The sequence below is a fragment of the Manacus candei genome, unplaced genomic scaffold (genome assembly GCF_025592945.1).
Source record: "Manacus candei isolate 608988 ecotype Guabito, Panama unplaced genomic scaffold, ASM2559294v1 h1tg000015l, whole genome shotgun sequence".
NCBI classification, from domain to species: domain Eukaryota; kingdom Metazoa; phylum Chordata; class Aves; order Passeriformes; family Pipridae; genus Manacus; species Manacus candei.
In genome coordinates this window covers 9,183,845-9,192,856 of record NW_026138063.1, presented here as the reverse complement: position 1 = coordinate 9,192,856, position 9,012 = coordinate 9,183,845, and the positions used below count along the sequence as shown (strand labels likewise).

Sequence of the window (9,012 nt, the reverse complement as noted above, 5' to 3'; positions counted from 1 at the left end):
TCAGAATGAACACATCTTTGGCTGTAGGTTAACCCCTCAGCCTGACCCTCAGCACTGGCCTGGATCTCCTGCAGGGGACGTTTCTGTGGTGCTATCGGATGTGATGTCCCTAAGCCTGCACCCACCTGTTCCTGACCCAGGACCCCCTGCCATCGGCTGTGCTCTCTCCAGCATCAACTGCCCTTCGGGGGAGGGTAGGGGCAGGCAGGGCCACATCACCCATTCCGTGGGCAGGCCTGGGGCTGAGGGGTGCCCTGTTGCTGCAGGGCCCCAGCCCCTTGTGCCCCCCGGGGGGTGCACGGGGGCCCGGGGCCAGGCGGGGCAGCGCTGTCCGCGGTGCTGGCACGGTGCTCTCCTCGGTGCCTGGCCTTCCTCTCCTCCTCCTCAGCCCCCTCCTCTTCCTTAGTCCATCCTCCTCCTCCTCCCCGCGCCCCCCTCCTCTTCCTCCATCCCCCTCTTCCTCTTCCTTCAGCCCCCCCTCTTCCTTCATCCTCCCCGGCTGCCTTCATCCCCCCTTCTCCTCTCTCTCTCCTCATCTCCCCTTCCTCCTCTTCCTCCCGGCCTCCCTCTCCCCTGTTCTCCCCTTCCTTCCTCTCCCTCATCCTTCAGCCCCCTCCGCCTCCTCTTTCTCAGCCTTCCTCCCGCGCATCCTCCTCTTCTCTCATCCTCCTCCTCTTCCTCCTCCTCTTCCTCCCGCCTCCCCCTCTCCCTCCTCTTCCTCCCCCAGCAGTGACGTCTCTGGACGTGCTGCTTCCCGGCCCGGCGCAGACATCGCCCGGGGCTCCGGCATCGCTCGGGGCTCCGGTACCGCGACCCGGCCCGGCCCGGCAGCGGCTCCGGCGGGGCGCGGGCGCTGCCCGGGGCCGCCCATGCGGCCGGGGGGCGATGCGGGCGGCGCGGAGCCGGCGGTAGTGCCCGCACCGGGGCCCCCCCGGGAGCATGGGCTGCATCGGCTCCAAAACCACCATCGGTGGGTGAGCGGCACCGGGATGGGACCGGGGGCTTGAGGGGTTTGAGGGTCCTAGAGTATGGACGGTGTTTTGGGGATGGAAAGGGGAGGGTGTGCGGGGGCTGCTGGGGACGGTGGAGGGGCTGCAATGAGAGTGTCAGAGGCTACCAGGGCTGGGGGATATGGGAAGGTGGAGAGCACGGGGCTTCTGTAGGGGAGCTGAGGGGGGTCTAAGGGATGGAGTGGTGGTGTATGGGGGTTGGGGGCTGTGGGATATGGAGAATTATGGAGGTGAGGGAAATACACAGAGAATTGGGGTATCTAAGTATGGTGAGGGTGCAGAGAACTTGAGGGCTCTAGGTACATATAGGGTGATGGAGACTATAGATGGGTGGGGGTTTGAGAGCTCGGGGTGCTGCTCTGGGGCAGCTGGGTGGTCCAGGGAGTGCGGGGAGGTACAGGGACATGAGGATGTGTAGGGGTTTGGGGGATTAGAGGGGCTGGGCTGCTGCTCTGGAGGTGCTGGTGGGGGTGCAAGGGGCTTGGGGGATTAGGGTGCTGGTCAGAGTCCTGGGAGGTTACAGGGGTGCTATGAGAGAGATAGAGGTTTTTGGGGGGCTATTGGATGGGCTATGGGGGCTGGCAGGGGTGTGCTGCAGTGTGTGGGGTGCAAAGGGGGTGCTGCAGATGTCTTGGGGATGTTGCAGGAGGGATGGAGGTGATGGAGGTTGTGGGTGTGATCTGAGGGTGTTCTGGGAGCTGGGTTGGTGGGGGCTAGGACAGTGTTGAGGGTGTTGCAGACGTGCCAGCGAGGCTCTGGGGGTGTTGTTGCTAAGGGGGTAGAGGTGTTGATGCTGGAACGTCACCACAGGGTGCCCCTGCCCACAGCTGGGAGTGGGAGCGATCCTATCAGCAGTTTCTTTAGGAGCCAGGGTCTACCCTCAGATGTGGGTGGGAGGGAACACTGCTTGCCCCCCCTATATCCCGCTTCATGGCTGGTTTACGTCAGCCAGGCCCACCTCGGTGCAGTGGAAATTAGGCTCTTCAGGGACACCCCATCCCCTTTGAGACTGGCCTGTCCAGGGGGCTGCAGTGACAGGAGACCCTCTCCCTGGGCCAAGTGCTTGGGAGTCAGTGCCCGAGGGTGTGGGCAGTCATCCAGTTGGGGTGCCACTGCCAGGAGGTCATGCTGTTGGAGTGAAGGATGGGTATGTCTATTGCCCCTATTCCTTCTTGCTTCTTTCCTTCCTGCCCCAGAGATGGGGAATTGGAGAGGGGGGTTTTGGAGACAGTGGAGGTGCATCAGCCCCCCACAGGCATGGCCCAGTGCTGCCTTCCTCCACACACCCAGCCCCTTGCCCTGTCCATGCCCCCAAGCCTGGTCCAGCTGCCCCATCCCTGCTGAAGCAGCTGCCAAGCTCGGACAGGAGCCTGGTCCCCAGTGCCAGGTTGAGGCCCTGCGTTACCGCTGACACAGGTGGAAGAGTTGCCCGGGCATGAGTCACTGGTGCTGCAGCAACGAGTTGTGTCTGGTCTCAGACTAGGCAAGAAGCTGCTACTGCAGGGTGGGGGGTTGAGGGGGCTGCTGGGGGGACAGAGGTGCTGAGGTTGGCCCTGGCTCTTCCTGCAGTGGCCGTGGACACGACGCTGTGTGTGGAGTGGAAGGAGGTGAAGGCACTGTCACCACTGAGTGCTACCCGCCCACTGCCCCGGCTGGTGCGCCAGGCCTCCTTCGACAGCCAGGACTTCCTCCAGGTACCACTGAGCCCTGACATGCCCGGCTGGGGTATCTGTGTGCTGGTACCCCATGGCGGGGCACCCGTCCTGGCCATGGCCCTGCCATCTCGCAGCAGCTCGAGGCTGCTCTGACGTCAGCCATGAGCCGGGCTGTATCCTGGGAGAAATCAGTCCACGGTGCCTCGTTGCCATGGCAATGCAATTTGTTGCGCGCCTCCAAATCCCACATCGCTTCCCCCGTGGCCATGGGCTCAGGGCCTGGCATGGCCGAGATAGCAATGGGGACATGCAGCGGGATGTCCTGGCGTAGTGTATGTGCTGCCAGGGAGTGGGTGCTGGGGAATCCGCCTGTGCTGGCCTTGCACGTGCATGTGCACAAGCTGGGGAGTCAGTGGCACCAAGTAGCACAGGGCACACACGTGTGTGGGCACACAAGTGTGCAGGTGCACTTGCGTGTACAGCAAGTTCACATGTGTGCACAGCGAGGGTGTGCCCCCGTCTCACTCACATTTGCTTGTCTGTGTGTACGTGTGTTTACCTGAGTGGACACGTGCCAGTGTGTGTGCACTGAGCACATCTGTGTGTGCACAGGTAAGAGTGCAGGTGTGAGTGTGCACAGTGCGTGTGCACACAGTGTCAGATCATGGCTGCACAGTGTGGGAGAGTGCACCCAGGCACAGGTGAGTATATCCACTGCCCTGCATGTAGGGACTGTGGCCACCCCTCTGCACACATGTATGCCTATAATGTGTGCATATGTTACACCCCAGGCGCCTCGGGGTGGGCACCAAGTGGGGTTGAGCCCAATTCCTGGAGCATGGGGCTCACAGAAGGGGAGTGGTGCCAGGGTCTGTGACACTGCTGCTCACTCTGGCAGGTCAATGTTGAGGACACTGTCGAGATGCTGCCCAAGTCGCGGCGCGCGCTGACCATCCAGGAGATCGCTGCCCTGGCCCGCTCCTCGCTGCACGGTAACTGTTCACACGGGGGTGCGTCTGGGCAAGGGGCTCTCCTGAGATGAGTGGTCTGGGCCTCCTGGGGAGGGTGTGGAGGTCAACCCTGTGGAGTTTGGGCGGCTCAAGGGGTCCCTAGTGCCCAAGAGGAGGGCATGGGATTGCCAGGTTTCAGGGGCTGGAGGCGGGGGGTTCTGGGTCCCAGGGCAATGAGCTCTGTGAGGGACACTTGGGGTGCTGACATGGGGACGCATCCCGTAGGCATCTCGCAAGTGGTGAAGGAGCACGTGACGAAGCCGACAGCCATGGCGCAGGGCCGCGTGGCCCACCTCATCGAGTGGAAGGGCTGGTGTAAGCCAGTGGAGTCACCTGCTGCCCTGGAGAGCGCCTTCAGCTCCTACTGCCACCTGAGCGAGGGCGAGCAGGAGGCGCGATTTGCTGCCGGTGGGCACCGTGGGGCATGGCCGGTGGGCGTGGTCCTCACTGTGGCTGAGGGCATGGGTGGTGGGACAGGTTGTCCCCATCCGTCCATCTGTCCGTCCATCCATCCATCCATCCATCTATCCATCCACTGGGGGCATAGAGGTGCTGGGGCAGGGGGATTTGGGGGCACCTCCCTGCATGTATTTGACCCGTACCTGTCCTGTGCCAGGAGTGGCAGAGCAGTTTGCCATCGCTGAGGCCAAGCTGCGAGCCTGGTCCTCGGTGGATGGGGACGACTCCAATGACGAGTCCTATGACGAGGACTTCTTGCCCTCCACAGAGAGCTCCCAGGCCACCGGTAAGTGCCATGGGGAGCAGGCAAGTGGCCCTGCTGCCACTGTGGGTGTCCCACCACTGAGGGTTGAAGGAGCTGCCTGGCACATTCCCCAGCCTGGCCATCTCTACACAGGGCAGTGCTCCTGCCTGGCATCATGGCAAACAGTGCCCATGCCGGGGATGGGGAAGCCCTTCAACGTGACACCCTCCCTGGTGCCAGAGCATGTTTTGCTTTTCCTTTGGTGGTTAACAGTGCATGCAGCAATTTGTGGGCAAAGGGGTCATGGGAGTGCTCCCAACCTGCTGGGCACAGTGGAGGGGGCAGCTGACATCCGTGGTGCCCTCAGCCCTGGACTGACCCAGTGTCCTGGTTCTCCACAGAGCTGTCTGGCACGATGCCCGCCAGTGCGCTGCTGCGAGACCTGCTGCAGGGCCACCTGTGCCAGCTGGGCGTGCGGCACGGCTCCTGCGAGCCCGAGAGCGACTCCTCGCACACCCTCTCCCCTGAGACTCTCTGCTCCAGCCTCTGCAGCCTGGAGATGGTGTCCCCCTCCGAACTCACTGCCAAACTGCTGGGCTCCCTGGGGGGCGAGGACCTGCTGCTGCCCAAGCTGCCACCCCCAGCCAGCCAAAGTGCCTTGCGGGGCCTGGCACGGCTCCGGTGCCAGGACTCCCTCTACTCCGTGTCCTACGCCGAAGCCTGCCTCTCGCCCGCGGAGGATGAGGTGGTGCTGAGCAAGGACTTCCCTCTGCGCCGGAAAGTCTCCGATGTCGCCTCCTCTGGGGTGGCGTCGCTGGAGGAGGAGGAGGACGCTGAAGAGCCCTGATGCCCCCCAGGGTGCCCTGCCTCTCCTGGTGGGGGTCCAGTCCCCCTACCGAAGCCCTCTGGCCAGACCCCATACTGGGCAAGGGACGGGCCCTGCTGCTGCTCCCCCTCGCTATCCGGGCGCAGGAGGGGCTCGGGGGACCACTGCAGCCCCCCCAGCCAGTGTGCCCCCACTGTGCCCTGGCCCTGCTTGGCCACATCGTTGCCCTCCTGGATTTTTGCATGAGAGCAGGGAAGAGGCGCAGGGAAGGGCTCGGGGGGTCTGTCCCCCACCCTGATGCCCAGATGTGACCCCCAAAACTAACAAGACTAAATAAGTGGGGCTGACTGTTCGCATGTTCTCCCCCAAACCACCCTGGGCTCCCCTTTTGGGCACAGGCCCCCACCCCCCCCGCCATTGGCATGGTTGAAACTCTCTGAGCATCCCGTGGTACCCCCACCACCCTGAGCCAGGATGGTGGTGGCCATTTGGGGTGGGAGGGGCTTTTCTCCTCTCTCCCTGGCCAACTTTTATCAGACCGAGTTTTAAACTGTGAACTGCTGCCTCGGTACATGGGGCTACCAGAGAGATGCTGTGGGGGTGCTGGGTGTTCTGGGGGGCTGCGGATGTGCCGTGGTGCTGGGACTTTCTATACTTTTGTACATGCATGGGGCTGGCACAGGAAGATTGCAGGGCCAGGTGGGCATGGACACTCAGAATGGTGGCTTTGGATGACCAGGACAGCAGCCCCAAGCCAGCCCTTCAGCAAGGGGCTCAGCCCAGCCAGGGCTCCCCAAATCTGCTGTGAGGCAATGCTGGGTGGAGAGAGAGGGTAGGCAGTGGGACTTATGTCCCTGTCCCCAGGTCACTCACCACTAGCAGGGAACCAAGTGCCTACATGAAGGGCGACCAGCCCCACCCATCCTGGCTGGGGGTGGCACCCCCACCTCGGGGGCCCCTCAAGCCCATGCCAGGGGTTCCAGGCACGTGGTTTGGGGGAGGAATGCCAGTTTTTGCCAACGCTTGCACGCCCCTTCCCGCATGGCACGTGTTCTTGTAGGGCCACTCTCCCCCTGCATGCTGCTCCTCACCCACCCTGGCCGTGGTCCCCTGGCCTCTCATCCCAGGGTGCCCCAAGCACCTGCTGCACCCCTGCTCCTGTGCACCCCCAGCACCCCCACAAGCCTTTGCTGGGCACAGCCCCTGTTCTCCCTCCCTGCCCTGGGGTGCCCACTGTGGGGCTGCCCCCCAACCCCACCCCTCCATCGCCAAACTATGAGGGGCTGCAGGGGCTGGCAGGCCTGATGCCGTGCCAATGGGCTCCTTGCCACCCGCTGCCATTCCCTCCCAAGGGCAGCAGATGCTCCCCAGGGTACAGGGATAGGATGGGATGGTGAGTCTGGGGTGCCTGCAGGTGGGTGGGGGGCTTTGCTCTGTGTGTGTGTGCATGTGCACACCTGGGAGCGCATGGGCATGTGCACGCATGTGCATATCTGTGGGGCTGCCTGAGCCCCCCACCCCGCTGCGGCGGTACCTGTGGGGTGTCCACACCGTGGCACCCCCTCCTCTATCCTGCCAGGTCTTGAATAAAGTCAATTGTGCGAGCGCTGCGCCGGGAGCCTCTTCTTGCAGGTGGGGGCACCTCCTCCCCGGGGGGCCAGAGGAGTGGCAGGCCAGTGGTGGCAGTGATGTATCCCCCTCCGCGGCCCCACAGGGTGACGGAGGCATCAGGCATCGTCCCTTATCTCGCATTCCTAGGGACAGGGTGCCTAATTATGGGCATCTGGCAGTGGTGTCTGGCGGGCGGCTGGACCCTCCCCACGGCAGGGCTCTGGGGGGTGCGGGCAGCAGGCGCCATGGCATCGCTCAGCTCAGCCGCGGCGTACCATGCCGAGCTCATCAGCGCCTATGGGCAGGGCCATGGCGAACCCCGCTTCGAGGGCGACCGGCGGCACGGACCCTTTGGGCCACGGGCACATGAGGTGTTTGGGTATCCAGGTACCAGGGATGGGGAGTGGGGGGCCCTGCTACCCTGGGGAGGGTCCCTCTAAGGGTTATCCAGCTGCCCTGTGCCTGGGCACAGAGTGGGACCGTCCCCCCTGCACGGGCTGGGAAGGCTGGAAGGGGAACCCTGACTGCCACCCAGGTGCCCTGTGGCTATCTGGACTGTTCCCCAGCCCTCATCCCCCCCAGGTGCTTTTTGCTCTCCCTGTAAGTCCCCAGTTCCTCCAGTGTCCTGGCTGTCCCCAGGACCACTATGCTCCCTGCTACCCTCTCCCCAGACAATTCTGAGCCTCCCAGTGTCCCCAGAACTACTCATAGCCTTTTCCAGTCCACCCCAACCATCCCGGCTGCCCTTATGTCCTCAGCTCCTCTGTGCCCCAGACCCCTTGATGTTCCCTGTTAGCCACCCCCCCCTTTCTTGTACACCCCCAGTAACTCCAGTGCCCTCTTCCCCACCAGCCTGCTGCCTCCAGATTTTCCTGGTCATCAACAGTGTTTTCAGCTTCTTGTGCTATTTTCCTGCTGTCTGCAGGTTGTCCAGTGCCCCCAGACCCTACCAGTACCCTCATCCAGACCCCCCATTTCCTTGTTCAACCCCTGGACCACACCAGATCACCCAGTACCCCCCTACTCTGGAATACCCAATTCCCCCTGCAACTACCTCAGCACCTTCAGTGTCCCCAAACTCCCACTGCTGCTGCTACCCCCAGCCCTCCCTCCCCCAGTGTCACCAGACTCTCCCACAGCCCCCCATCCCCAGGTACTGTGCCCCCATGCCCATTAGCCCTCCAATGCCCGCAGAGTCCCCAGGTGCCATGTACCCCTGCAGCCTGGGCACCTGGGTGCGTGCCCAAGGTGACACCTACCAAGTGGTGGCCGACGTCAGCCAGTTTGATCCCCCTGACATTGTGGTGACCACTTCCAACTGCCATGTCTCCATCCAGGCAGAAAAGGTGAGGCACCCCGAGGGGGCAGCATCCCCTCTTGGCCATGGTACAGTGGGGATCCTGCCCCATGACACCCCTCTCCTGTGGGTGGGGGGATGGAGTGGTAACTGAGGAATGGCCCCTACTGGCACTGGGGTAATAAATGGGACCTGTGCCCTAGTGATGGGAAAACAGGTAGCTCCTGCTCTACTGCACCTCTCGTGTAGTGGGGTAACTGGGAACTGTCCTCACCGAGAATGGAGCGACTGGGAACTCCTGCTCCACTGCATTCTCTGCTGAAGGTGGGCAATTGGGAACAGTCCCTGCTGACACTGGAGTAGTTAGAAATCACCTCACAAGACTGGGGCAACTGGTACCTGCTCCCTGCTGGCAATGGGGTAATTGGGAATTGTCCCTGAGTCACTGGGAACTGCCCTGTTGAGCTTCCTGCTGGAGCCAGGGTGACTGGCAGTTGCCCCATTAGTAGCACTGGGTTTAACTGGGGGTGTGCTGTGTACCACCATGCCACGCCGTATTCCACTGCACTGGTGCTGCCTTCCCACAGGTGGCTGAGGATGGCACTGTCTGTGATACCTTCACCCACAAGTGCCAGCTGCCAGAGGACACGGACCCGCTGTCGGTGAGCTGCACCCTCACTGAAGCCGGCACTCTGGTCATCACAGCCCGGCGCCGTGCCGGTGCCCGCCCTGGGCAGCCCCCTCCGCTGCTGTACCGCAGCGAGGCCACGCTGTGAGCGGCACTGGGCAACAAAAGGCTCGTTGCCCCAAGTGATCCCAACCCCGGCGCTGTGGTGAGGCTCAGCTGGTGCTCACTGGCTGTGCCCCTCCCTACCCTCAGCTCCTCAGTGCTCTGGCTCT

The 9,012-nt window shown here is 63.1% G+C and overlaps 2 protein-coding genes across 2 annotated transcripts; both read left to right on the top strand.

Moving 5' to 3' along the window:
- Positions 1-328: 328 nt before the first annotated feature.
- Positions 329-6,804, top strand: FAM131A (family with sequence similarity 131 member A). The gene is given in 7 exon segments (XM_051781603.1): positions 329-925; positions 927-970; positions 2,580-2,704; positions 3,564-3,657; positions 3,901-4,083; positions 4,292-4,420; positions 4,780-6,804. Coding segments are annotated over 7 exon segments (1,077 nt in total). The 5' UTR covers positions 329-869; the 3' UTR covers positions 5,226-6,804.
- A 256-nt stretch (positions 6,805-7,060) lies between these two features.
- On the top strand, positions 7,061-8,944 carry LOC127468405 (heat shock protein beta-7-like). The gene is made up of 3 exons (XM_051781526.1): positions 7,061-7,202; positions 8,010-8,161; positions 8,700-8,944. The coding sequence occupies exons 1-3, from the start codon at positions 7,061-7,063 to the stop codon at positions 8,886-8,888; spliced, it is 483 nt and encodes a 160-aa protein (XP_051637486.1). The 3' UTR covers positions 8,889-8,944.
- Positions 8,945-9,012: the final 68 nt, after the last annotated feature.

What these genes read in the sequence shown, in the direction of transcription:
- LOC127468405 (XM_051781526.1), top strand. Translation starts at nt 7,061, where the DNA reads ATGGCATCGCTCAGCTCAGCCGCGGCGTACCATGCCGAGCTCATCAGC. An exon ending in TGAGGTGTTTGGGTATCCAG is followed by an intron (nt 7,203 to 8,009) that starts GTACCAGGGATG and finishes CAATGCCCGCAG; the next exon opens with AGTCCCCAGGTGCCATGTAC. An exon ending in TCTCCATCCAGGCAGAAAAG is followed by an intron (nt 8,162 to 8,699) that starts GTGAGGCACCCC and finishes GCCTTCCCACAG; the next exon opens with GTGGCTGAGGATGGCACTGT.